General features: G+C 49.5%; 1 protein-coding gene across 1 annotated transcript; it reads right to left on the reverse strand.

Annotated features, from left to right (window-relative positions):
* Positions 1–24: 24 nt before the first annotated feature.
* On the reverse strand, positions 25–27,400 carry ENDOD1 (endonuclease domain containing 1). The gene is made up of 3 exons (XM_059186140.1): positions 26,934–27,400; positions 1,683–4,277; positions 25–1,585 (listed from the first exon to the last, which is right to left on the reverse strand). Exons 1-2 carry the CDS (start codon positions 27,231–27,233, stop codon positions 3,075–3,077), a joined length of 1,503 nt encoding a protein of 500 aa, XP_059042123.1. The 5' UTR covers positions 27,234–27,400; the 3' UTR covers positions 25–1,585; positions 1,683–3,074.
* Positions 27,401–27,614: the final 214 nt, after the last annotated feature.

The raw sequence follows: 27,614 nt of genomic DNA on the forward strand, positions 1-27,614 counted from the left end.
GAGATGGATGGATAGAAGAGCTAATGAGTTGTCAATGATTACTTTATTGAGCATTGCAAGGTGCACAGCATTGTACATAGCCTGAAAATGTCAAGGTAACTTTTGTCACACCCTCTGTTAAGGCTTCCCTTATTTCCATGGTCTTGTGGGCTTTGTTCCTGTGCTCCAGAGAGCACGTGCTGGAACCGATTCTGCAGCACTCCTACACTGTGTTTCAGCGGTCAACAGCACCATGGGTCCACTCCACTAGGTTTCTGGACTCCTCCAAGACGGGATCCATGTATTGCTGGTCTCTGCAACCTTCATGTTCAAATTAAGGTTTTGAATCTTGGACGGGATCCATGTTTGACAGATGAATGACCGACAGAATGGTGAGTGCTTCATTCTAGGTCCTTCTCCCAACTCCCTAGTCTGCATGTAGGTGGAAGTGCTGATGGGGAGTGAGAAGCCAACATTCAAAAGGCACAATGGAAAAGAGGGGGGGGGGCAAAGGCGTGGCTCATCCATAGACTAGAAATTAGCTCTGTAATAATGAAGAGCTGACTTCCCCAGGGCCCGAGAACATAACAGAGTGACAGAAAAATCTTCCAAGCTAAAGACAGGGGTCATCAATCCAAATTCTCACCTCAAAGCTCAAAGCAGCTTGGAAGGACCATCCAGCCACCTGCTGGTGTCAGTGTCCATAAATCAGGCTCAGCTACCTCACCCTAAGGGTTTATTTTGCCTTTTTATCCATTCCCAGATTTCACAAAAGGCCACACAAAAATAAATAAGACACTAAACAACTAGAAGTGAAAAGAAGGCATTTCCAAATGGCTCTCAAGAGGCGGTTTGGATGCCCCTGTTCCTTGCCTGGTGCCAAGGGGTTCAAGCTTCCATAGATGCCCTCTCTGGGCCTATCAGTATGCAAATACATACTGTGAGGGAACAAACATTCTTCGGGGGGCGGGGGCAGGAAGCATGGTGCTGTGCATGGACGGCTAATGGTTTCATCCCATAGGCTCAATCCATCCGATTGATGAGCCAGGGCTTGGGCTCTGTTGGTTGGGTGATGGAAAAAAACCAGGGAGGCAGCTGAGTACTGACACACACACCACCATATCTGACATCCCAGGTGCGACGGGACATGTGTGAAAGACATTGGCTCCTGATCTGCCATGAGCCAGCAGAGAAACTAAAGACAAGCCTGGTGCCTCCCTGTGCCTCCGTTTCTTTATCAGTTGAAGATTTGGCCAGACCATCTATCTGGTGGCTTTAAAGCTTCCCTTCCTTTCATCCAACAGGATTCTTGACCCATCAGTACCAAGGCAAACCTTCACCCTTCCACGTACCTCCACACGGCTGAAATGAAGGGAGGCCCACTACAGAGTCTTACACTCACAAACAGAAGTGTTGCTAAAATGCTGCTTAAGATTCTTGGATAAGTCTAGTGCGACACCCCCTACCATGGACCAGTATGGTGTTCATAATCCCCAACACTGTCTCACCAACTGATCTACTCTGGGTGTGATTCAATTCTTTTTCTCCAAAATGGAACTCACTACACTCACATTTCTGATCTACCTACCTTCTGGAAGTATTGTTTCTCTCCATTATTCCCTCCTTGTTGCCTTCTGGATCCCAGGTGTTTACAACCAACTTTCAGATGAATGGTACTCTACACCCCAATGTCAGTATTTTACATTTGGCCCATTTCTATCTCATGGCAACTCTTTAAAATGTTCAGAAAAATCCAGATGATTCCATTTCAGCTGTGGAAGGCAGAGCAGTTTGGAAGATGCTGCTTTCTCCTTTAGGGCAAGATTTAAAATGATAAGTGCTTGATCAGATTAGCTCCCAAATCAAAATTGCATTAATGGGAGAGTTGTGTTTTCTAGCCTCAAACACACTATAAAATGAATTTCCTAAGACACGGTGATTCTTAATCAAGTTTATGCTTATATAAACTTATATATGGATATGGGTTATTTGTTTTTTTCTGAAATGGATAGAATAGTTGTTTTCTTCTTCTGTGGCTCTTCTGTATACATTTATACCAAAACAATCATTTAAGGATAGAGGTCAGAGTATTTTACTATAATGAGTACTTGTCTGAGGCATAACAAAGACTGACCTAGAATGCTGGAGAGTACAAATTTTCCTATTGGCTAACATATCAGTCTTTGAGCTCATTCTTGTCAGCCAGAGACTTAATCTATGTCGAATTAATCCAAGCTTAGCTAAGGATTCTCAAACCTACACCACCTACTCAGAGCAGGGTTCTGAACTTTGTACTCTCCTCTTTATGCCCAAGAAGACTGTGCTACACTGTTCAAAGGGCAAACAATTTTCGCCCTTGCATTCAAACTTTGTTATGCCACATTTAACACAAAATGCTTATCATTAACTTAAAAAAAAATGCAGCAAAACTCATCTTGGGAGGGGGGAAAAAAAACAACTAAACACACACACACACACAAACGAAAACAAAAAACACAAAAACTTACACGTCCTTCAAAGCCATGGAAAGCTCAGGGATATTAGCAAATCTTTGTCCCTAAGAAAGTTATTTTAACAAGAAAGCATGTCTGCACTTCACCAAGGTCACCTGAGTTAGAAAGAAAGAGAAGCAAATGAAAACAAATCGACCAGCAACATTATATAAGTTGTGCCTCACACCTCATAACAGAAACAAGATTCCCACCCCACTCTCTCAGAAACTCTTTGGGTTAAGGTTGTCTCCTTCCTAATTCTTCCCTTCTCTGTAATTCCTAGTTATCAGAAATGAACACCAGAGTATCTCAAGCGGTCCATCTAGCAGCAGAGTGAAGGAAGATTATAATGGTTTGGAAGTTTGCCCATATCTCACAGATGATCTACCTACCCATAAGCCCATTCTCAACATCTCTCTTTGGTCAAGTCTAAATTATACCATCTTCCTTTGCAAAACATGCAAATACCCCTACCACAGGCCAAGATATAATGTAATTGAGAGCAAACAGAAACCCATTGTAAAGACAAAATATTCCAGCTTTCTCTATTAAAAAAAAAAAATCAAATTCAATGTTACTGGACCCTGCTAGTGTTTTTGAGTTCTATAACTCCCCTGAATTGTCAAAAGTAACCCGGTAGCCAATCCTCTTGCAGATACTAAAAATAACCTGAAACAGGCTCCCCATAGTGCCAAAAGCAGCGTCAAAGAGCAGAGAGAGGGTGCCGCCCAGGCCCATGGCGATGTCCTTGCACACAAGTGGAACCGCGCCTATGGTGTGCATGGGGAAAGTGGCCACGTCCACAAGGACTCGGACCGGAATGCCCAGAATGCGGCAAACAGCCTTCAGCAGACAACAAAGGATCCGTAGAACGGCCCTGATGATTTTGACCGTGACTTTGAGTACCTTCCAGGGAATGCTGGCCAACTCTTCCCCGATGGCCAAGAAGTAGGAGATGGTGGCTGAACCCAAGTGGTAAAGGCAACTTTCTATGCCGTTACACACTTGCTTGGTAACAAACCACAGGACGTACATAATGTTCTTCAGGACGCCCACGGCAATGTAATAAAACAGTTGGAAAAGCTTGATGACGGGCGTGGCGAGGAGGCCCATCAGCTTGCCCAGAAGGCCCCTCCCCTCCTCAGCCGGCTCCGGAGGCAGCAGCGCGGAGCCCTCGCCCTGGGGGCCGGAGAGAGGACGAGCGTCCTCTTTGGTCTGCGCCGTTCGCTCTTCATCCTGGACTTGGTTAACCACTTCCAGGATTTTTTTCATTCTCTCCGTGTCCTGTTGGGCTTCGCCGCAGTTGTCCTGGAACAGCCGGGGGCTGGACGGAAGCAGTTTCTCGAGCTCGGGCACCATCACATCCTCTATGATGTCACCGTCGCGCGCGTGCTGGACGAAGCCCATGGCCCAGCCGGCCCCGGGCGCGGCGCAGCAGGCGGCCAGCCAGACGAACGCGGGGATGGCCACTCTGTCCTTGACCTTGCGGCGGGAGGGCACGGCGCCGGCAAGGATATACAGGTCCGCCCCGCCGCCGCACTGCGGGGTCAGGGCCCGCTCCATCAGGCTGCGCAGATCCCGGTACCACCGCTCGCGGAAGGACGGGGCCATCGGAGCTGCGTTTGTGAGCGCGAACGTAGCCACTTGGAAATCATCGCTAAGGGAGACTGGGTACACCTGTCCGCTTTGCTCATCGGAGTCCAAGTAATCTGTGCTGAGGGCCTGCTGGCTTCCCAGGCTGTTCACAGAGGTGACGGCATCAGCCTCATCACTTGCCTCCTCGAGGTGGCTGGTGGGGTCGTCGATCTGAAAGAAGAGAGCAAGTGTTGAGATGCATCCTGTTCCCTGGAGAGAGGGTGCCCCTGGATCGCCTGCACTTGAAGCCGGGGCTCTAGAGTAAAGTCCCTAGGGCACCAGCCCTCCCAGCGCCCGGGTGGGGAAGGGCTTGGTTCTCTGGTGCACACACACACTCCTTCCTAGTATCCCAGGACCCTGGTGTTTGGAAGCAGCTGCAGAAGAGGCTGTTTCCTATTTTATTCTCTATGTACACTCCGCCCTTTCTCTGTGGTAAGATACTCTCTCTTTCTCTCTCACGCATACACACAGATTGGGTATTATGAAGCCCCTCTACTATATCATTTATTAAACATTAAATCCCAGGGTCTTAGTACAGTCTGCTCACTGACCTCCACTAACAGACATGCCCTTGCGATTCCTGCTTCTTGAATTATAACGGTTTTTTAACCTATGACAAAACTTTCTTCTGCTCCCAGGCTCACTAGTATTTGAATGTCACTCATTAAAGAACCATCTGAATAGCTAAATAAAATCAGAATAACAGCTCCCTGTCATCACTGGTCTTAACTCTACAGAACAGCCCATGGGTCTCGGTAGGCTTCCCTTTCTGAAGGAATGTCAGTGTATTTGTAACTAAAATACCAAACTCACCTATGGGAAACTGGACTAAAAATAGAGTATTTGATTTAGAGATTAGATTTAGAGATTCAAAAATAGAGTATTTGATTTATTTGATTTAGAGATTTGATTTAAATCAAATATATTCTTTGAGACATGATCGTGTAAAGGGCAGTGTATTTTTCCATGTTCTCTGCAGACACAGTTTAATCTGGTTATTGCCATTATAGTAAATTACTGACAACACTGCTCCCTGAAGACAAAAATATGCCTGTGATGTAAGAGGTAATTTCAGATTGCATTTCTGGGTTACACTTGCCCTTCAGCACGCACCACTAATCTTGCTCTTTGGTTTCCCAGAGGAACCTCTGGACCAAGGGACGGGTACAAAGCTCACTCTGTGTGCTCTACCTCCCTGTGGACCTGGTTCCCCTGGGCTGCCCACGTCATTTGATACAGTTCCTGTGTTTAATGGAAATTTTTTTCCCTAATCACAACATGCTAAGTAGGTTTTAGAAAAATGAACTCTTCCCCCTCCACCAGCATCCTGCTCCATAAATAATCATAATAAATTCCTTTTCGAATTTAGTATCAAGAAAAAAATGGTTTCTCTCTATGAGTCGGTCTCTGTACCAGAGAGTAAAAGCTCTTGAAACCCATGGGGTTTCTTTCTGTTTGGGAATTAACTGAAAGGAGACTTTCAGAGTTCCTGCCAACATGCATGTAAGAAAAAAAAAAAACTAATTGGGTGCGTGGGTGGCTCAGTGCGTTAAGCCTCTGCCTTTAGCTCGGGTCATGATCTCAGGGTCCTGGGACTGAGTCCCGCATTGGGCTCTCTGCTCAGCAGGTAGCCTGCTTCCCCCACCCCCCACCCCCGCCTGTCTCTCTGCCTACTTGTGATCTCTCTCTCTGCCAAATAAATAAATAAAATCTTAAAAAAAAAAAAAAAAACCTAATTTAGAGAATTGCAAAGGAGGGGCACCTGGGTGGCTCAGTCGGTTAAGCGTCTGCCTTTGGTTCAGGTCATGATCCCGGAGTCCTAAGATGTAGTCCCACATCGGGCTCCCTGCTCAGTGGGGAGTCTGCTTCTCCCTCTCTCCCTCACCCACCCTGCACTTGCTTGCTCTCTCAAATAAATAAAATTGTAAAAAAAAAAAAAAAAATCGCAAAGGAGGACTAGAAGGGAACTACCCATCTATTCAACAATATTTATTGAGCATATATTACATGTAAGCAGGACTAGGGAAGGAAGCAGTAGCATGGGTAACCCCCACACCCCACACCCCCGTCAATACTTCTTAAGAACTACACGCCAGGCCCTCTTCTGAAAACTTCACATGTATTAAAACAGCAAGTGGCTATGCTAAGTCTTCACTCATTTAAACTCACCAAAAAACTAGGTACTATGGCATTGCTATCACCTTTGGATAAATGAAGACACTGAGGCACATCCAGCTTAAGAAGCCTAGTCTAGGTCACACAGTGAGGGATGGCAACACCACGCAAACACGCCAAGCCCAGCCCCATGGCTGGTGACCTTAATCACTGCTTTATGTGCCTCCAACTAGACCTTCATAACATGAAGAAATGCACCATCTCTTTGGGGAAACAAGACGTAGATACAAAGTTAAATAGGAAACCAAGATAACGGTGCCTGCAGATTACCCTAAATGCTGCAGAAGTGAGATAAAGAAAAAGAGCGAATGAATTCCAAAGGAAGGAAGGGCACCATGAATGCAGTCAAGGATGACTTCTTTCTTCTTAGAGAAGACAGAGGCTGAGGCAGGATTCGAAGGATACATAAGACTTCCATAAATGTAGACACACAGAAAGGTCAGTGAGTCTTAACAAGACTTCTAGACCAAGGCATGGGGGCAGAGACCAGCGGCCTGTAAAAATAGGATTCTTTCTCTTTTTTAAAAGATTTATTATTTGGGGGAGGGGGAGTGAGGAGCAGAGAGAGAGAGAGAGAAAGATTCTCTATCAGACTCCCTGCTGAACACGGGGCCTGAAACGGGGCTTGATCTCACGACCCTGAGATCACAACCTGAGCTAAAGTCAAGAGTTGGACACTCAACTGACTGAGCCATCCAGGTGCCCCCCAAAATAGGATTCTAAGTAAGGACAAGCAAAAGGCTGAATTGGAAAGGACAGTAGGAAGCAGAGTATCAATGATCTGATACACAGAAAACTCACCATCGGAAAATTACCTCGACCAGGGAGTGCCCACTGTGCACCAGGCACCGTGGAAAAGGCTTTACACAAAGCATCTGTTTAATCCTAACAGGATCCCCATCGCCTCAGATATGGCAAGAACTGTAAAGCAAGTTTGCAAATAATTACAATTTGGAAAGCACTGCCATGGGGGCATTTACTCTTCACATAATCCAAGGGGCAAGGCACTATCTCTGTTTGACACACAGGAAAGTGCAAACTCAGAGAAGTGATAGGGACAAGGTCACCCAATACATAAGTGGCAGGCTGAGGTTTATAGCCAGCTTCTCAGACTCCAAAGCCCCCGCCCCAGGCCAGCAGCAGCCCACGCCTCTGGGCGAGGAAGGGAGCATGAGAGCCACATGTTGGCCATGCTGGAGGACAGGTGGGGGACAAAAGACACATGGGAAACACAGACAGAGCTGCAGGAGAATCAAGTACCTTGGGTCACACCAGAAGTCAGGGGAGGAGAAAGCTTTAGGTAGAGAAGGTCAATAGTGTGGCCCCCCACAGAGAGAGGAAAGGGAAGGGAAGGATGGAGACAATGATCAAAGTCTTTGATGATTTGAGAATCCTTAGTAAGACTTCAAAGCCCTCGATTTCCACTGAGGGCTCGGGAAGGAAGGCAGACTGTGAAAGTGACCGGATACAGGCAAGCGTGGACTGCAGACATGGATGGCTTGTAGGAGAAGTCTTAGGTAAAGGCAGACGATGAGCAGGCCCTCAGCCAAGAAGCAGGACTCCCAGGAATCAGCAAAGATGGTCTTCCAGCCCCCCCACACAACCCAGGGCCAGGGGCCCTGGGAGTGGGGGTGTTGCGAGGTCTCCGTGTGTGCAAGGAACATTTGGGGGCCTGGAGGCATCTCAGGGGAATAGCACCACAGCACCAACCGAGTCCCTGAGGGCTTCTGGGCTACGAAATCCATGCAAGCCTCAGGGACCTGAGTCAGCTGGTGCAGATTTGCCGCAGTGGAGTCTCTCACCAAGTGTGGTGGGAGGAGCTATTTGTGAACAGTGATAACGGTCTGCAGAACACAAACCTAAAGCTGCAGCAGTCGGCAGCAGTGAGTGCTGCTGCTTTCCCTTCTTTCCTCCTTCCTCTCACTCGCTTCTCAACTCCCCTGGGAATTCACAAGCACCTTTTCTGAAGCCGGTCAGAGGCCTGGCAGGTACAGGGGCGCCCCCTTCACTGCCTTCCTGGTACCAAGACAGCACAAGGATTTTGACGGGACAGATGACCCAACGGGGCCAGAAGAACAGAGTCCCAGCAAAGACCCCCAACACCAGTCAGGGGACTGTGCCGAAGGGTGAGAGAATGGTAGCAGAGGGAGAAGGGTTGTGTGCCCTGAGAGAATGCAGAGGCATAGAATGTTCCAGAACACAGAGCTGCACAGAGCCTTTGCAGAGGGCTGGGATGACCAGATCAGGAGGATGGGAATGTGGGAGAGGCTTACAACTAGTCACATAGTTTAGTTTTAAAAAGAGCCCACACGATGGATCCAGCAGAAAGAGATATCCAGGGGAGGGGGGGCTGTCCATGTGGAGATCGGGCTCCTGTGCATTTGCTTCTTACATTTTTACAGACAGCAATTTCCACAGACACCAGGATCATCTCTCATACTTTCGTCTGCCTAAAACATCATGAAGATTCTGGGCATGGTAGCTTCTAGGTAGGTGGTGACTGATTAGTATACTGGTGATGACGACAACACTGATGGCATTGGGGGGGGGGGGTGAGGGGAAGGATAGCAGAGGGAATGCTTCTGGGAGCACATGAAGAAGCCTCAGCCCGGGATCCAGGATGACGGAACCTCTGCTGAGAGCACAGGGGGAGGAGGAAAGGGGGTGTTGGGAGCCGGGACTGGGGAGTTCTCTGCCCTAAGTGGGGACATGCAGGCAGAGCCCAGAGAAGGTCTGCAAGCCTCTGGGGGTCACTGTGTCAGGGAATTCAGGAGAGAGGCAAGGAAAGATGCTGGAAGGAAAGGGAGGCTCTGTGGAGGCCGCCCAGGACTAATGGGCCAGGCCAGCTCTGCGTAGGCCAGGACTGTCATTTTTGTACTTGTCCTACCCACAGACGTGGCCCACAGTCCAGGGACAGATGCAGAGAAGGAACTGGTGACGATGAAGGGGGCAGAGGGCGTTGGCATCAGAGGCCGGGGGGCAGAGGCCGAGGGCGGCAGGTGACGGCTACGGGCACTGCTCACAAAGAGTCTGTATGCAGGTGAGAAGCAAGACAGGCTCAGGGGACGTGGACTGGGGGTGCCAGGTGGGAGTAGCACCAAAAGACAGAGTGGGGAGAAGGTAGCCAGGCCCTGAAACCATGTTTATCCATCTGTCTATGCCCCTGAATGGAAGAGTCCCAGCCCATGGCCAGTGATCTCTGGGTCCCAGCACCCAGCACAGGGGCCCTCCGCAGCAGGAGTGATTGGTAGCCGCTGAAAGAATGATCTCATCCTGCAACAGTCTGCCGGTGCCCCTCCTGTCTTCGGGTTTGCAGAGGAGAAAGAGAGGCCCCGGAGAGAACAGCCTGTTCTCCAGTTCTGCTCTGGGATCTGCTATGTGGAAAAGGTGGTCATCTAGAAGGATTTTAAACGGTTGTAAAACTTTGCAGTGATTCGGGAAGGGTGGAGTTTCTCCTCCTGGGGGAGAATCTTAGGCTGGGGCTAGAGAGGCACTTGCAGGGCTGATCCAGACACGATCCTATCGTCAGGAGAGACCCAGGGGGCCCCTATCTAACTCTGTGGGGACAAAGAGGCTATTTCGTTTGGGGAGTTGTTTTATTTTCAAGAAGAGCTAAGTAATCGATGGGCTGAACAGGTGCTGTTCCAGTTCTGGTTCTGCCCTGATCTAACTAACTAACTAACACACACACACACACACACACACACACACATGATGCTATCATTTCATGACCACCTCCAACACACACACACACACACACACACACACACGATGCTATCATTTCATGACCACCTCCAAGCAGGGAGAGGGCCCCTCCTTACAAGGAACAGGAGTGCTGCTGACAGTCGGAACATCAGATAATCTTATCAGACCCGGAGCTGGCTGGTGCAAAACAGGCCCTCTCCACAGACACGCACAGGAGAAGCAACATCAACCAGATCTGAGGCCTCGGGGGAATCCAGAGAGAATGCCCTCATCCCAGAAAATACCAAGCTGGAGGGAAAGCTGCCTTTCAGAAAAGGAGCAGGAGGCTGGTGGGACCAGGAAAGCAGAAGAAGGATATTTGAGGAGGAATAACCCTTAAGACCTTGCAGCTCTCCGGGAAGGCATAAACAGAGTTCTGACCCAGCCGTTTAAGGAAAAAAAAAAAAAAAAAAAAATCCTCCCTATTTGGCATCCAAAATATTCTTTATCCTCTTGAGAACAGAAACAGCTTTAGAAGACTTAGTAAGTTTTTTTTTTTTTGTTTTTAATTTTGATTCTTTTTTTTTTTTCCTTTGTTAAGAGAAATGCAGGGTTTTCCATTTCCTGACCAGCCCTTCAGCATTGAGGCGGGCTTCCCAGTCCTGTCGGGCCTTCCTCCCAGTGAATCACCCTTCCTTTGGGCCCCCATGGCCACTCACACACCTTCCTGCCTCAGGGAGCAGCGGAGCTGGCCACTGCGAGCCCTGGAGGTGCTCAGGGTATGTCCCCAAACCTTAGGGGTGCAAAGGCAACCAGTGAAGGGTTCTCTCCTCCTAAGTCAGAGGATGACAGAGCAGAAGATAGACTATAGTTCCGTTCCAGCTCCATCGCAGACTTTTCTTTTTGATTGGAAGTTTAAAAAAAACAATAGAAGGGAGGGAGTAAAAAATGCACCAAACCTAAACAGCAGTACCAGTGGGAGGGGACACCTGAGGGGAGGCTGGCCGCTGGCCTCAGGGACAGACCAACTCCCCACGGGCTCCTTCTCACACAAAGCGCCAAGTTTCAAACCCCCTCCAGGAGCCTCCCGAAAGTGGGCCGACTCCTTTAAGACCTTTCCAGAAGTGCAGTCCCTCCTCAGGTTACATCATCCCTGCTCTTCTTGGGTTTCCTGCCTTGCTACTTATTGAAGCCCGTTTTCCACTCTCTGCTCTGTTCTTTTCCAGAGCAATTATTCTTAGCATGTGACTGTGTGGTACAGAATTCTGAAAAGTCCGTTAAGCTGAGACATTTCCATTTCTAATTTTTTCCACCTTCTGGGGTCCAGACCAGATTAGAGGTTCTTGGGTCTGGCTGCGCATCAGAATCACCTGGAAGCTTTGAATAAAATATGTCCGAGGCCTCACCCCAGCCCAATTAAATAGGAATTCTGGGGTCAGGAGATGGCTGGGAATCAGGATGTTTTTAAAGTTCTCCAGGTGATTCTGAGCTGAGAACCTGTGGGGCTAGATCTGTATCAGTGTTTCATTGATCCCATCAGTCTCTGCTAGAATTAACTCCTGCCCAGATGGCCAGTATGAGGAATCAGGGACGGCTCTTTAAATTAGTAGGTTTCAAAATTCAGTTTGTATCAGAAGCTCCTTGGTCCTTGTTCTTGTGCTTCACCCCAGGGACAGACTGCGTGGTGTGGAGTGGGGCTCCGAGGGCACTTTTACTATCATCCCAGGTGATGCCGATGAACAGGGCGGGGGGGGGGGGGGGGTTCCCCATGAATCCCACACCTAAAAACAAATGTTTGAATCACCTTAGGGTAGTGCCCCAGCTGGGTTTACTGATTCACGTGATGCTTGTGATTCCGGAGTGCATTATCCTCGCCCTGCAAGAGCGCCGGTGATGATACCGAGGGAGAGAACGAAGTACCGTAGGGCCATTTAAGCCTGCCGCCTATCGGACCCGTTAGTAGTCTGGTCACAGATGTGTGTAAGCATGGATTTCCTGCCTTATCCATACGTGGAACCAGAAGCCCATTTTTGCTATTTATACTCTTTTGAGCGTATCTCACTACGCTAAGGTCTCACTACGCTAACCTCGATTTCCTGGTTAAATGACAAACGGGCATATTTGTCAGCACACCCCCCTCCCCAAAACTCCTCCAATCTCTTCCCTCAAGTCTTCCCTTACTTCAACCAAAATAGGCTAATCCGTCCCCAACCATGTGAGTTACATGGAGGTCATGTGACTGCTTCCCTGGTTCCGTCTGCACTGCCCCCTCCTCCCTACCCCCGTCACCTGTGACCTCAGGGGTTAGGGGGTGCCTCCACCATCCCTCTCTACTTGCATTCCACCTGGCTACTCGGGCCCAGCCCCGGCCTCACAGCCTCCCGTGCTGGGTGGTCCCCTTTGGCCTCCCACAGCCATTTTCCACTTTTCTCCACCTGCTCTGTGCCCCAGGAAGCTGACTTTTAGGGAGCACATCGTCTGAGCTCTCACGCCCTCTGGCTTCTGACTGAAGCAGCCAGGGGAGGATGGGAGAGAGAAAGACTGAGGCATTTCTTCCTTTGCTCCCCCCGCCCCCCACCTGGCTGCTGTGGTTCTGGCTCTGACTGAGTTTCTCAGTGGTCATGGCTCCAACCAGGCTCCCGCCGGATCCCACAGGCTTGGAAGGGTGACAGCCTCCTGTAAATGGCTAGGCCCTAGCTTTGCCATACCTTGTTGACTCCCTTAATTCTCTGGAAATAATTTCTTCATTCCATTCTTTTGGTTAAGCTACACGGAGAGTTCCATCCGTTTCCTTCCAGGACCCTGGTGCAAACAACCTTCCCAAGATCGCTTTCCCAAGATCGCAACTTTCCCAGTCCCGGGAGACTGATTCCACCTTGGGGCCTTTGTGGCATGAGTTACACACAGAGTTGGTACACAGAGCCGGTTCCGTTGAATAGGGAAGGTCCCTTGGGTAGTCGAATATGGCTACCCAGACTGGGGTCTCCCAGACAACCCAGCTATCTCAGCCCTCATCAATCAGTATGCTATAGCTAATTTCTATTTCGAAAGTAACTATTTCAGATACTCTCTCTGAAAGAAAGCACTTCTTACCACATGACCTGACCCCCTCCTACCCACCTCCTTGCCAGTCACATCCGGCCAGCAGCCCATCAGAGGGCACTCTCTCGGATTTTCAATCCAAGAAATTCAGAGACTGACAACAATCAGAGTGTGAAGCAGTTTATGGCTGAGAGCCAGGTTGACTCACTGAAAAGCAGGAAAGCTGTGAAAAGACCAGGAGAGGAGGATAGACACTCTGAAGACGAAAAGACCATTTGACTTCTAGAAGTTTCCCAGCTCTGGTTCCTTGGAGGCCTGTGTGTATCTCGGTTCCCATGTCTGTGAATCTACCAGGGATCTATTACCACAGCCCTGCCCTTCACCTGAATAAGCTTGCATAAGCCTGTGATTCATATGCCAACCAGCCTGAAGCATCAGGAGAACCCAGCAAGTCCCCTGTGGGAGTTGGGGCAGGAACCTTATAGGCATGAAACCTTCCAGACACCTGGATTAAATTTCAGAAGCAAATGAAGAGATAGGCCTGTCTTGGTTCCAGAAGTCTGGGAACAGATCGGAGGGGCACCCCATGGAGCAGAGAGAAGGAACTTCTACCGAGCTCCCCAACAAAGACCATATCAATGGGCAAAGGAACATGGAGGACAGTGTATGAGCCACTGAACTCTGAGAAGAAGCTGAGACCAGTCACAAGGAAGGTAGCAATGGAGCAGGAGTATGGATTTTTGTTTTTGCTTTTGACCAGCTCAACAGTTTTATTAGAGAAATCCAGGGTTACACAGGACTTTAGAGTTGGTGTTGGGACTTATTATTATTTTTTTTTTTGCCGAAGTTGCATACGACACTGACAAGCACTGGTTCTGCATCTGCTTGGCCTGACCTGTCTTCTTGCATTTGGCCACCTTGAGAGTCTGACCTCTTGCTTTCCTGGCACAGGCCAGGAAACCCCTTGAGAAATAATAGTAAGGCCAACAGGAGCATCGTGACCCTCAGCCTGGCATGGTCTGGGAAGCAAAGTTTACTTGTTCATTCTGCATGCTTAATGTATGCATACTGAGTGCTTGGACACAATGGGGAGTGCCTTTTGCATACACTGTCACACCATCTTCCCAACCCCCACCGGTGGAATGGGGACAATTTGTTAGGCCCATGCCACAGAGAAGGAACTAAGCTCCACGAAATTTAGTAACATTTCCAAGGTCACAGAGCTGGTAAATGACAGAGTTAGGACTCAACCCAATTTTGTCTCTCTACAAGTCCCACCCTCTTAAACACTCTGTATGCTCGTTCAGTCCTTGCCCCTTTGGGGCTAACAGTCTAGAAGGAGAGAATTCAGTGATGGTCACGATCTGCCTTCCTGACTTAAGTAACAAGACACCTGCAGAAACGGACTGCGTCTTGATCCAGGGCGGTGTCTGAGACTCCTACTTCTTGGCTTGGTACTGAGAACTCACTAAATGGTTTCCATGTGGATGAGAATGGCAACACCCATCACAATGTCAATCAGCAACTGGGGGGTGTGGCTCCCAGGTGGCTCAGTTGTTGAGCATCTGCCTTCGGCTCAGGTTGTGATCTCAGGGTCCTGGGATTGCATCAGGCTCTCTGCTCAGCGGGAAGCCTGTTTCTCCTTCTCCACTCCCCCTGCTTGTGTTCTCTCTCTCACTGTCTCTCTCTCTCAAATAAATAAAATAAATCTTAAACAAACAAAAAGATGCAGTCTAAGCCTACCTCTTAAACCCCAAGTCACTGATGATACTCTCTGGTCTCTGGTCAATTATGACCACATTTATTACATACATGAATGAGAGAAGGTACTCGGGCGCTGGCTATGGCAAGAATGGAGGAGCAGAATGGAACCCAATACTGACAGCAGCAAAAGCAACCGTACCATGCCTGGTCCATGAGCCACAACCTGCGATATAACCACTGTCAACCCAATTATGGGGTCACCCTTGTTGGAAAACTGAGAAAGGCTCAGGGCCTGTCTCCACACAAGATGACAGCTATAAGAAATAGCCTTTCTCTGAAGCCGACTGACAGATTTACCCTCCATTTGGAAGACCATTAGAGAAGGGGACCTGACAGCCCTACTGCCTTTCCCACAGCATAGTAACTCTCACTGTGGGGAAATGGTTTATTTGCCTCCTCGAACTATTAAATCTTAACCCTTGTGTCTTCAGCACAAAAGAGACAGCATATGCTTCTCATGTTGAATAATAAATATGATTTGAAGCTAGTAAATCTGCCCTCAGGCAAAACCATTTCCATTTGTTCAACCTTTTCTCCTGGGCTTTATGAATTATGAATGTCGCTCTTTTTTTTTTTAAGATTTTTTTTTTTTTTTTAGGTTTTACATATTTTTTTGACAGAGAGGGAGAGAGCACGAACAGGGGGAGCGGCAGACAGAGGCAGAGAGAGAGAGGGAGAAGCAGGCTCCCCTGCTGAGCAAGGAGCCTGATGTGGGGCTCGAGCCCAGGACCTCAATATCATGACCTGAGTCGGAGGCAGACAGGCGCCCCAAATGTCACTCTTCTTCAAGTTCTTCTAAATATGAGACTATACGACATCAGGGCTCAGGAAAAGACCCAGATTAGAAATGAGGAGACTAGTCAGCTCTGCCACTAACTGGGTTCCTGATATTGGGCAAGCCAGTGAGTGCCCCATAAGAGCACAAGCATCACCCCTGCTCAGGAGCACAGGAAGGGGCAAGAAGTAAGATTATTTTAGGCTACCCTTGAGTTATCTAGACAGTGACTGGAAAAAATGTGATAAAGTAGACTTTGTATTTGAAGGGCCCAGGCCTTCTATATCTTTTCTTTTCTTTTTTCTTTTTCTTTAAGATTTTATTTATTTATTTGAGAGAGCAAGAGCAGGGTGAGGAGCACAGGGAGAGGCAGGCTCCCCGCTGAGCAGGGAGGCCCACGTGGGGCTCTATCCCAGGACTCCAGGATCATGACCTGAGCTGAAAGCAGACGCTTAACTAACTGAGCCACCCAGGCCCCCAGGTCTTCTATTTCTAAATTAAATAAATTATTTCTATCACTCATGAAGAGCCCCTTCACTTTCTCACTCCATGGGTATGGTGGTCCTTTGAGGGTCTTGTTAGCTGTGACTCCGGGGTCCAAAAGGGTGCTGAATCTTGTTGACTAGAATGAAAGGCCTGAGAGCCTATATGTATCTCTATGTGAATAGAAATTTCTAAAATGTTAGCGCACATGCACACACACACTCAACTGTCTGTGAGAAATGAGATCCTTTCCTTTACATACTTCTAAAATGCTCAAAAAGTATTTTTACCATAAGCATATATTACTTCTAAAATCCTAAAAATCCTTACTATAAATGATGGCCATCATCATACATTAATAGGATTAGTTGAAAATTGTCTGCGGGTCCAGATCTAGGGCTGCCAGGATGCAAGAGGACTAGGATTTCCCACGTTTCAAATTGCACTGTTACTGTTCAATCCATATTTGCTAAGTGATCCACACTGAGCAACATTTCTTCATCACTTAGAAAGCGTTGGCATGAAGCTCGACCAGGGGCTGGCAAGCTACAGCCTGTGGAGCCAAATCCGGCTAACCACCAGTGTTCATAAATAAAATTCCCTCAGGACACAGCGATGTTCATTCATTTACGTAGTATTATCCAGAGCTGTTTTTGTGCAAAAACAGCCCAGTTGAATAGCTGCATCAGAGACTTTAAGGCCCACAGAGCTTAAAATACTTCCTATTTGGCCATTTACAGAAAACGTGTGCTGGTCCCTGGGTTAGAGACAGAGGCTCGGACAGTGAGCAACCAGAGCCCTGTACTCTCCTTCATGGCACTTTGTGTCTCACTGGGTGGCACTCAGTCCCACAAAGATGTATAACTGTGACACACTAACAAAGAAAGGTGAGCTCTGGTGCTTAGAGAATATTCTGGGCAGTTGCCCTCTTTGGGAATTTCAAGGAAGACAAAATGCAAAACCAAATAGCAGGTACTTAAGTCCTTTGACAGGAATTAGGAAAACAGCATTACCACCACCCCCATCGCAATGATCCAAAATGGCTAGAGGTAAAGGCATTGCAATGTGTGTGGCACCAGATAAGGCTGGGTGGGAAGTGGGAGACACATGTGCAGGACCCTAGGGCACTCTGGGGACCATGATAAGGACTTATCTTTACATGAGGAGAAATGGAGAGCCCAAGGCTTTCCAGGGAGGCTGTTGGAGGTACGACGGGCTTGATGATCTGAGAGGATTTCTCTGGCTTCCAAGGGGAGTAAGTTTAGAGATGCAGGAGGAGCAAATAACCAGTGCGGAAGCTGTTTTGCAGAGGCCTAGAGGAAGATGAGGGGAGCCTGGCCCTCCAGGTGCAGATGGAAGGGATCATGGGGGCAGGTGTGTCCAGTGAAGGTCCAAGAGCAACGGCCCCAAATGGTGCCCTTGGCCATGAAGGAGGAATCTGCCATCCTGGGCACCATGGTTCCACACTGGAGTTACTCAAGAATGAGAAAAGATCAGTGGTGGTTCATAACTTCACCTTTCCCTTCCCCAGGCTTCCGTGCACCCTGACATTTTGGCAGATGATCAGTCTTTTGGAAACATCGACAGTGGCCATTTCCTTATGCGGTCCCAGTCAGTCCTGCATCCTGGTCAATTCACTCAAAACACTGATGTGATATGGGTCCACTTCTTCCCTCGGTTATAAATAGTTAAATAATGATACAAGGACCTCCTGAAACCAATGCTACCATCTCCCAGACACAGTGGGAACTCGCAGGCTGGGGGGATATCGGGTGACCTAGGACATGAGGGCAAAGGTAAGAACGTGCATGGGGACGGAGGACATCAGTTTCCGAACAGTCCTAAAGGAAAAAGGGAATTTCTATACTTTCAAGGACATGGGAGGTGCTGAGTTGGAGCGAAGGCCCTCTCCCGGTCCCAAAGCAGGGTGTGTGACATTCCCCAGGTATGAAGTGACAGAATGTGCTGGGTTCAGTGGTCTCTCCTACTCTGGGCAACCAGGCAGGGGGCACCGGAGGGACTCTCAAGCTCTCAAGGGCTGATGGATGGATGAGCGGGTACTCTCTCTCTGTTCCAGAGGTGGGGCTCTGGAGGGTGTGGTTTTCTTGCCCCCCCCACCCCCCTGGGGCAGTTGGCACCTGGTCAGGAGCTGGACTCTCCTGAGGCTCGTACAGGGCACCCATCCCACTTTCAGCTGCAACAGCTCCACACCCCACAAAAGCAAGAGCCCTCCCTCATCCTGGCCACACTGAGACTCAGTGATCCTTGCTGCCTGACAAGGGTTTTTAGAAGATCCCCCCTTCCCCAACCCTTTGGAAAATGTCTGTTTGCACAATGGCCACAGGATGGACTCAGGGTGGACTGGAGCAGAGCACGATTGCAAAAGGGGGGCAACAACCCCCTTGGCCCAGCGCAGCACCTCCGGCTCCTGTAATCCACTGTGGCTTCAGCATGAGGGGGCCCCTGAGGGCCGTGAGCATCCTCAGGTGTGGGCATGCGGCTGTGGGCTGGGAACGTGCTTCTGCTCTATAAAATCCTGATAAGTGAGCATGCGAACTTTGCAAAGAGCAGCTTCACTCCGCAGAGGGAAATAGGAGATCCCCGCACGTTAACAGGTTTGCTAAGACAGGCAGCTCCACGAGCTCTCTGATGTCAGAGAGCCCCAGTCCCACCCTTCCTGGCTGTGTGAGTGTGGACGACAAAGCCACCCTCTCTGTGCCTCAGGAGGATCACAACAGCACCAATTTCCTGTGGCTGCCATAAGGATTATATGAGATCACATGTGAAAACAGGCCTGGAAGAGTGCCCAGGGTGGTAAGGAAACCCCCAGCGAGCTCCCAGCCCGACCTGAAGCTCCACCAAGGATACGGAGAAGCATCTCGTACTTAGCACGGCTAACACGCCAGCTCCTCTCTGAGATCCTGGTCTCATTCGCGGCAACCCCATTCTTTCAGTTGTTCTGGCCAAAGTCCTTGGAGTTGTCTGCGACTCCTCCCTTTCTCTCCCTCTTGGCTCTTCCTTCAAAATAGCCCTAGAACTAGATCACCACCCCCAGTGCTCCAAGCCACCACTGTCTCTTGCCGGATTATTGAAAGTTCCTATCTGGCCTCTCTGCTTCTACCTTTGAACCCACACAGCCTGCTCTGAATGCAGCTGCCAAGATGATCCCATTAAAATTTAAGTCCGAGCACGTCAAAACCCCCCTGCTCAAAGTCGGCTCAGTGGCATCCCATCTCACACGAGTAAAAGCCAAGTTCCTTACAAACAGCCCAGGAGCCCTACGTGGTCTGCCATCTCCCACCCCACCTCTTGGACCTCATCTCCTGCTACTCTCCTCATGAATCTTTCTCTTGCCCTATTGGCCTCTTCGTCAAACGTGAGGAACACTCCTGCCTCAGGCCTTTGCACTTACTGTTCTCTCTGCCTAGAACATCCAACCCCCAGGTACCTGCATGACTGGCTTTGTCTCTTCCTTCAGGTTTGTACCCAAAATCACCTCCACAATGACACCTTCCCTGAAAACCCTTTGAAAACATCACCTTTTCCCTGCAGCTCATATCCTCCTGCCTTGCTTTATTTTTCTTCTTAGTATTTTCACTATTTAATTTGTTATATCTTTTATTTATTTTATCACCTGTGTCCTCTATCAGATAGTAAGCTCCACAAGAGAAGGTATTTTTGTTTGATTCACTGCTCTGTTCCCAGGGCCAATAACGGTGCCTGACACATAGCAGATGCTCTAATAAATATCTGTTGATTTAGGGAATTAACTAATTCCCTAAGTTAGTTCCTAATTCCCTAATTCCTTAAGAAGGCCAGGGCCGAGGGCCTTGTTAAAGCATTAAGCATTCCTGCCAACCGAAACTCAAAACCAATCATGCCTAAAATTAAGGTCCAAGTCGACTGGAACATTGTAATTTAACCTTTATTGTCACACACTATTTCAGCCTCCTCTTTACTCTGCAAAATGAAATGTACCCATATTTTTTATCTTGATTCAAAGTATAAGATGTTCTCAACCTGACCTCTTCGGAGGGAGCCATACGCTGTCCGGCACTGGGTCAACAGAAGCTGACCAGAATACTAACGGTGTTTCTATTTTTGGTTCATACCATGAGTCGGTTTCTCTTTTATTCCTCCTTCCTTTCAGTGGCCAAGGAGATACATCAGCAGGCAACAAATTATGGCTGCCACAGATGCCGCGTTCCATGGGGCCGATCAGTTATGCGGCCACTCCGGAGACATGATCTATGAATTGAAGGGGGATGAAGGGAGACCACATTCTCAATCCAACGGCAATTCTAGGAGTAAGACCAGATCACAGGAAGCACCAGCTCCTGGCGAGTGGGAGGATTTATTTTCTCATATTCTCACTTGTACTTCAGAAGTTTCACTGGCTGTTTAAAAGGAAGAGAAATCTGAAACCCGAAGAATAAACTCTTTATTCAGGGAAAGTTCCATTGTATCACCATGCGCTCATAACTGAGCTGAGGACAATCTGAAGCCGATTCCAAAGCAAAGCCACAAATCATCCAAAGAACTAGATGAATTCAGTAAAATGAAAATAAGCGAACAACCCTAGTCCGTCAGTTTGGAATCTGGAGAGGAAACGTGAAAGCTGTCCCTGGAAGACCTCACGCTCGAGTAGGAAGGACACGAAGAACTTGGGAATCAGGCAGCCGTGACCTCCCATCCAGGCTCTGCACCCAGCAGCTGTGGGACCGTGGGTAAATGGCTTCAGCACGCCGAAGCTCAGTGTCCCAAACTCTCAAACATGGGTCCCAACATCTAGTTATAGGATTGAGTTAATTTGCGAAGACGCTTGTCCACAGTGAGGGAGTCGGTAAGTGCTAGTTCCTTTCCTGCACTGTCCGAATTTGAGTCTGAACTGAAAGAATGGTGCCCAGAGATGTCACCACTGAACTGTCTGGGGCCAAAAGGGCTTGGAGATGTTCTGCCAATGTAGGGCAAGGCCCTTTTCCTGCTTCTGAGAACGAGCACAAATCCAACAGGAACACTGAATTCCAAGAGAGAAAAAGGCAGAAGAGGAGAAAAATGCAAGGAAAGAGTCGAGGTGATTTGTGCTTTTGCTATGTGCACCCAAGGAAGGAAGCAATTGTGAGTGACTGACTCTGGAATCATCCCTTTGAGTCAGCCGCTTCCCAGGCTTGCCCAGAGTCAGCGCTGCAGACTGCACTGCCATTGTTCACTGTCTGTTTTGTGACAACACACCTCTTGGTGACTCAGGAGAGAGAGGGTGGAGGTGTTTCTGGCACCAATTTTATTTTTGTTCTTTCAATCACCTCAATTCATTCATTCATCCATCTAGCCATTCAATGTCTCACCAAAGCTCTTTCTGAGCACTTGTACAATGTGAAATATAAGCCTGGTGTTTGAGATGGTGCAGATGGAGGGTTTATGTTTTAAGAGAGTTGTAGAATTTTAAGAGTCACCTGCCTAATCCAACATTTCATTTGTGTGTTTGTATTTGTGTAGGTCTTTCACATTTTATAGCACATGACTCTTGATCTCGGGGTCGTGGGTTCAAGCCCTACACTGGGCGTGGAGCTTACTTAAAAATATAAAAATAAATATATTTTATATATTTAAATTATATTATTATTATTATTTATATCATTATTTTATATGTATTATTTATATTCTTTTATTATATTTTTATATAATAAAATAAAAAGGGGAGCTGACTTAGCAGAGCATGAGATTCTTGATCTCAGGATTGTAAATGAGTTCAAGGTCAGTATTGGAATTCTCTCTCTCCCTCTGCCCTCCAACCCCCTGCACTCTCTAAGTAAGACCTTAGTAAAACAGATACCTTTGTATTTCCTAAGACCTCACCATATTCCAGGTACCGTGCTATAGATTCATGTGTGTTACTCTGGTCATGTGTCACAAACACTCTATGAAGTTAAACACTGTTGCTGCTTCAAATAAGCAGATCAGAAAAACAGGACTCAAAGAATTTAAGGTCACATAGCCTATATGCAGCAGAGCAGGAAGTGTGGATTCAAGTCTGGATTCAAACTAGAAAGTCTGTATCAGAATTGTCCTGTTTGCTGCACAGGGATTCAAGTATATAATGTCTTCTATGTATCTGTTCTCTGACACAATGAAAAAGGGACTGATGTTAGAATAAAGGCCTGTGTGAGAGTTTCAGGGTGTGTGTAGGTGAGAAGCCACTGATAGAAATTAAAGATCCAGAATTTAATCAAGTTCTAAATTGCAATCACTGTTCCCAGGCATTTACTGAAATCTGAAATATGGCCTCACTGGGCCCTTTAGGACAATGCTCTTATAGCTAACCAGAATGTACCCTTCACTCCAGAGCCACTTACACCTAAGCCTCGTAAGTACGAGGTCAGATTTCTGCTCCCACTTGTCCTGCTCACTATTGAAATGAGCAATAGAGTGGAAATTAAGACCCCCACATACAAAATGAAAATTAATAACCTACGGCCATTAATGCGGTGGCTCGACTATGAGGTCAAAGTGATATATGCAAAGAGCACTGGACTGAGAGCACATAATCATGAGTTCAAATCCAAGCTGTGTGACCCTGGGAGCATTGCTTAACCCCTCTGAGTCCATTTCCTCATCTCTACAATGAACACAATGACATCTACCTCCGAGTATTTTTGTGAGATTAAATAAGTATAAGCCGAATACAAAGCCAGATGCGTCCAGTGTTCATCTTGATAAAACAGTAGTCATATATGACGGCCTCCAGCATAAAGGGACAGTGCACGTTGGTAAAGCATCACTGATATCTTCTCCAAAAATGCTTCCATTAAATGGAAAGGAACTGAGAGATGAAAAGGTCTGGGGCTCCCCGTACAAAAGAACAAGTTCTCAAGTCTCTCAAGTCTTGACTAGAAACTTTTTAAAGCATCTCCACCATGCTAATGGGGGGAATATTTTCTCACATTTTTTGCCTTTTCCTGCATTCCCTATTTATTTATTTACTTATTATTTATTTCTTAAGATTTTATTTGTTTGACATACAGAGTGAGAGCATGAGCGGGGGAAGGTGTGAAGGGAGAAGGAGAAGCAGACTCCCCGCAGAGCAGGGAGCCCAACGTGGGGCTCAATCCCAGGACCCTGGGATCATGACCTGAACCAAAGGCAGATGCTTAACTGACTGAGCCATCCAGGCACCACCCCCCATTCATTCCACATAAAACTACAACAGCCCACTGTTTTCTCTGCTTGCTTTGGAGTTCTCCTTCTGCCCCTCAGAAGATCCCATTTAAATTCTTCCCGTGTGGGTGGACATGGGATCCTGTATCTGACACCAAAAGCTGTTGTCCCAAGAAGAGATCTAAACCCTTTGGGGTCATTCCAGAAGCCAGAGTTGGGACTAATGGGGTGGACTTAGAAGAAGGTTCCAGCTCTGTACATGGAACATGTTTGTATTAGCAGCTGCTGGCCAGCTATGGGGCATGCCTGTGCAGCAGTGTGGGTTCCACCACGAAAGCTCAAGCCGAGCGTCTCACCCGCTGCTGCCTGACTGAGCCCAACAGCACATTATTTGATTCAACCCTTGCTGAGGGACTGTGTGTATCCCAGGCACTAGGAACACAAACAGAATGAGTGAGACGCAGCACTCTCCTCTCAAGGCCTCACATGGAGGAGCTAAGTCAGGTGGGCAACTCCTTCTTGAAGAGAGGATACCTTGGCAGTCTTAAAGGATGGAGGAGGGGAAGAAGTGAGGGCAAGAGAGGACAGTACAGAAAGGGGATTCGGGGCCAAAGGAATGAGCATGAAGACAGAAGTAGAAGTGACAAGCAGTATGGTTTCTGAGGGGCATGCCAGCAGCTGGATAATGCTAGAACAGAAAATGCGAGGGTGGGGAGGAGTGAGAACCAAGGCTGGAGCTGGAGCCAGGAGCTAGGATGTGGAGAGCCTTGTAAACTGCACCCTGCGGAATGAGTTTGGTCTGGCAGGTGTCAGGCAGCCAACACCTTAAGAGTTTTAAGCTCAAGAGTGATGAAGTTTCTCCAATCTTCAATTTTGGGTTTTTTCCCCCAAGGGAAACAGGACAGCTGTGAAAGCTGCTGAATTGGGCTGTGGAAGCCCCCCAGGGACCAGCGGAGCCCTGCCTGACTCATCACTCAGGGTAAGCACGAAGCTCCTTCAGCCTCCCACCTCTTCCTCCCCCGTCTGCTGGGCCTCTCGGTAAAGCAGACTTCAGAGAAAGGAGATGTAGGCACAAGGCAGCTCAGCATTATAAAGTGCTCTGAAGCAGCCAGAAGTCCACAGTGAGCCTTGAGCATCCTTCTGCAGTGGGGACCTTGGCTGGAAGGCAGGTCCTGGGATCCAGGCCAGGGGGTGGGGCGGGTGGGGGGGGGGGAGAAAGGTCAGGTTTGCTGCAGTGTGCTCCAGAGCCCGCCTGCATCTCATCTTGCAGCTTTTTCTCCTCCCTTCTCCCTTCCCTCCCTCCTGATACCCTCTGGCTCCGGACTGAGGCTGGGGGGAGGGGCGAGGAGGGGCGGGGAGGGGCGAGGAGGGGTGGAGTGGGGTCAGGGAAGGAAGGAGGGGTCAGGAACCCACCGTGCAGGAAAAAGCATCAGCCACCACCACCATTCTGACCTCCCAGCCAGGAACTCAATGGCCTCCTGTCCTCTTCCAGATCACTGTTCATCTCCCACTCTCAAGCTGCCATTTGGACCCATGTCTCCCCTCCTTCCCCATCCTCTTTTACCTCTCCAGCGCCAGTCCTCATTTCCTGCCCCCCAGGGGCCCAGGATCTCCTCTGCCTCTGTGACTTGGTTTTACCCCCCAACTTGCTCCACCTCTTTCTGGAATTGCACCGATGGCTCTGCCTCACTAAGCCTCGATGATTCCTTCACACCTGCTCTCTCCCTTCTGTAATTCCCCTCCATTGGGAACACCTGAGCAGACTGTCACCTACCTACTTCTACTAGTTTATTAGCTCCAACCACTCCCCACACACTAATCCCGGACCGTCCTCTTGCTCTTTGTCTCCTGAATTCTGCCTCCTCCTCCAACCACTGCACAAATGTCATCCTGACCCTAAGGCTTTCCCCTCTCACCTCCAAGAGAGATGAAATCTAATAGAACTTTGTTTACCTTTATTAAATATGGGCTTTGCTTAGGTCCTAATAACACTAGTACTTATGTGCCAGGCATCTTTCAGACAACTTTATATAGTCACTCATTTAAATCCTCAAGGCCACCCTGTTATTAGCTCCAGGATAACCTGCCCAGTTTTACAGCTAGTCAATACAGAAACATTCTCAAACCCACATGGCTTGGCTCTGACCAGTTGTTTTGCCACTCTCCACCCAGCAGGGTTTTTCACCTGCACACCAGGAAGCCTTAGAGCACAAGAGCCACCCCCTGTTGTCCTGGTACCCTAAGTTCCTGGCACCCAGCAGGTGATTATTAAATGTGCTCCGAATTCAACTGAAATACAACGCACATTCCTGTGTCTTCCTCACATGTATGTTCTGTCTCCTCGAGCCATCCAGGAGATCCTCAAGGAGAAAAGCTTAGGTCATCCGTTTCTTGAGAGGCCCACAGTCGTGAGGCATAATGAATTGGGGGATAGGGAGAGAGCTTGAAGCTGGGGCAAACTATGGCAGATTAATATATGTCTTATGTGCGTACAATTTACAATGGCATTTTCACACATGCCTGATCTCCTAGGTCTTGACATCAAGGTGAGGGCTATGGATTGGATGTGGACAGGAAGGGAAGAAGACTTACGTGCAAGATGGGATGAGTCCTGGTCAAGCTCTCAGAGCTAGAACTATCTGGACAACATTACAGGGATTACCGCCCATGGCTCTGAATGCAGCCCTTGAAAGCCAGTCTGTTCCCGAGTGTTTTTGGCCAGCTGTGACCATCAGGGATGTGTGGGCTTAGTGAGGAGCTCTGCCCCCTGCCAGGGTGGTCTTGGTGGCTGGGGCCAGCATAGGAAATAGTGGAAGATGGGTGAGGGACAGAGAACCTACCAGAAGGGAGCGTGGCTGGGTGTGCAGAGGGGGCTAGCTAAGCAGAGACAGGATGTGTTAAGGCAGGTTCAGCAGGGCCTCTGGGAACCTTCTGCAGTGTCGGGTCACCCTCCCCAGAACACTCATGACACGGTTTCCAAGTGGTCTGATAATATAGATATGACGAGTCGGGCAAAACTAGTTTGCCCTTCCCACTAATTGAAGATACTCAGTCTCCCTACTGCTTATAACTATGCCATGGCATTTCTAAAACCATGTACCTTTATTGTCCTAACTCAGCAAAACCACAGGTCAGAGTTACTCCACGTCCTGTGCACAAGGGGTTTTCAGGCTCAGGTGGCCTCAGCAGAAGAGCAGCTTTTCCGTAGTAGAAAGGGAGGTAAACTTCTAAGCCCAAACACCTGTCCCATCTTACCAGCTGGTTGACTTCCACAGGTCTCTTCAATCCCTGGGCCTTGATCTCCTCTTCTGCAAAATGGGCATGAAAACGCCCACCCACCCGCCTACCCCGGCCCAAAAAACTGGCGAGGCCCTGCGCCACGGCCTGTGGGCTCCCAGAAGAGGCTTTCCGCTGATTTGAACTGTCCGTCTCACGCCCCTCACCGGTCGGGAAATGAAGGAGACAGTGCAGACATCTACCCCGAAAAGCAGGGGAGAACCTTCTCCCACTGGGGACCGCGGGGGCCCCTGCGTCTGAAGCGGAGGCTTACGGATCGCCAAGCCCTGGCTGCGGCTCAGACGGGGTGCGGCGGGGAGGCTCGGAGACTCGGGGTTCCTGACCCGGCCCCGAAGACGCGGGGGCTTCCTTTCCCCAACCGCGCCCTCGCGGCGGCGGCCCAGCGCGCCCCCACCTCCCCTACTCCCCCGGGGCCACAGCCCCGCGCCCGAGCTCGGGCACCGCTCGCTCACCTGCGGCTCCACCAGCCAGCGGGGCTCGGCGCCGGCAGCCGCGGGGCGCGCGGCGCGGAACGCCGAGTACACGGGGATGCGGTCCCGGCGGCTGTACAGGGTGGCGAAGCGCTCGGCGCCCTCGAAGCGCTGACAGATCTTCACGTGGGGCTCGGCCGCCAGCCCCGCAGGCGGTGTCCCGGCGTAGAAGAACCGGTCGCATTCACCGAAGCCGGCTTCCTCCTCGCCCACGAGCCGGCCTTCCAGCAGCCCGGCCAGGGCGAGGAGGCTGCCCAGCGCGAGCCAGCGCGCGGTCCTCATGGCGGCCTCAGCGGGCGCGGCGGGGGCGGAACGGCGGCCGGCCGGGGGCGGGGGCGCGCGGGTTGTGCGGGCTGGGAAGTCGCGAGGGGAAGTCGGGACCCGGGCGCGGGCGCGGCGCGGCGGGGCGAGCGCACGGCGGGGCCGGGCTGGGCGGCCGGGCGGCGGGGGGCGGGCCGGGGCGCGAGGCCGCGCCTCACTCCCTCCCACCCGCCCGCGCGGAAGATGGCCGCGGAGGCCTGGGGGCCCGCGGTTCGCGGGTGCGGCGGCGGCGTTCCCGGCTCCCCCACCCGACCCCACCCCGGTCGGCCTGCCCGCCGCCTCGCCTCTGCAGGCCGCGGGGACGCGCAAGGGTGGGGTGCCCGAGTCGGGTGGGCCTGATCC

Source organism: Mustela lutreola, chromosome 1 (genome assembly GCF_030435805.1).
Source record: "Mustela lutreola isolate mMusLut2 chromosome 1, mMusLut2.pri, whole genome shotgun sequence".
Taxonomy (NCBI): domain Eukaryota; kingdom Metazoa; phylum Chordata; class Mammalia; order Carnivora; family Mustelidae; genus Mustela; species Mustela lutreola.

What these genes read in the sequence shown, in the direction of transcription:
- ENDOD1 (XM_059186140.1), bottom strand. Translation starts at nt 27,233, where the DNA reads ATGAGGACCGCGCGCTGGCTCGCGCTGGGCAGCCTCCTCGCCCTGGCC. An exon ending in GCTGGCTGGTGGAGCCGCAG is followed by an intron (nt 4,278 to 26,933) that starts GTGAGCGAGCGG and finishes CTCTTCTTTCAG; the next exon opens with ATCGACGACCCCACCAGCCA.